The sequence below is a fragment of the Pygoscelis adeliae genome, unplaced genomic scaffold (assembly GCF_000699105.1).
Source record: "Pygoscelis adeliae isolate BGI_AS28 unplaced genomic scaffold, ASM69910v1 Scaffold392, whole genome shotgun sequence".
NCBI classification, from domain to species: domain Eukaryota; kingdom Metazoa; phylum Chordata; class Aves; order Sphenisciformes; family Spheniscidae; genus Pygoscelis; species Pygoscelis adeliae.
The window spans coordinates 1,899,632-1,900,231 of NW_008824293.1; the positions used below are offsets into that span (position 1 = coordinate 1,899,632).

At 46.2% G+C, this 600-nt stretch overlaps 1 protein-coding gene across 1 annotated transcript in view; it reads right to left on the minus strand.

Moving 5' to 3' along the window:
- The window catches only part of SMTNL2 (smoothelin-like 2), a 28,570-nt gene extending 28,411 nt beyond the window's left edge, over positions 1–159 (minus strand). Inside the window, exon 1 of the mRNA XM_009318836.1 lies at positions 44–159. Coding sequence (XP_009317111.1) covers positions 44–159 — 116 coding nt within the window. The remainder of the gene's footprint in view (positions 1–43) is intronic.
- Between the last annotated feature and the right edge of the window lie 441 nt (positions 160–600).

Below are 600 nucleotides of genomic sequence, written 5' to 3' on the forward strand. Positions count from 1 at the left end.
CATTCCTGCACACTGAGCAGATAAATATCTGCTTGCATGGTACCTTCTGAATTTCTGAAAAGTGTCGAGTTTGCAAATGGCATAGCCTGTTTCACAAGTGCCACTGGCACACAAGGTCCCAATGCCATCATCGAAAGAACAGTCCCCAGAGTAAGTCATTGTGCCAGTCTGTGTCAACTGGATCCTGCAGTGAGACCCAAAAGGGCAAAAGCACATGCTCCTGCTTTTCCATATTAGATCTTTATTCTTCGAAAGCAATGCTCTGAACTTAAGAGATAATCATCATTTATTCATTCCTCACTAACAAGCCATGACTCTGCCTGACATCAACATGCTGTGTGCCATGTCCTAGACAGGTGGGTGGCTACCGCTGCTTTGGTGACTGAAGCTTTCTTTCATCCGCACATTTGCCACAGATGGATGGGTAGGCCCAAGTAAAAATAACATAAGGAGAGACATGCCACATCGCCAGGCAGCATTAGCAAAAGGACACAGACAACTGATGCTGTCCCTAGAAACTGTGAAGCTGAAGCACCTCAACAGCAGAAGCTGGCTGTCCCAAAATACTCTTCTTTGCCGGGACAAGGTATGTACTGACAC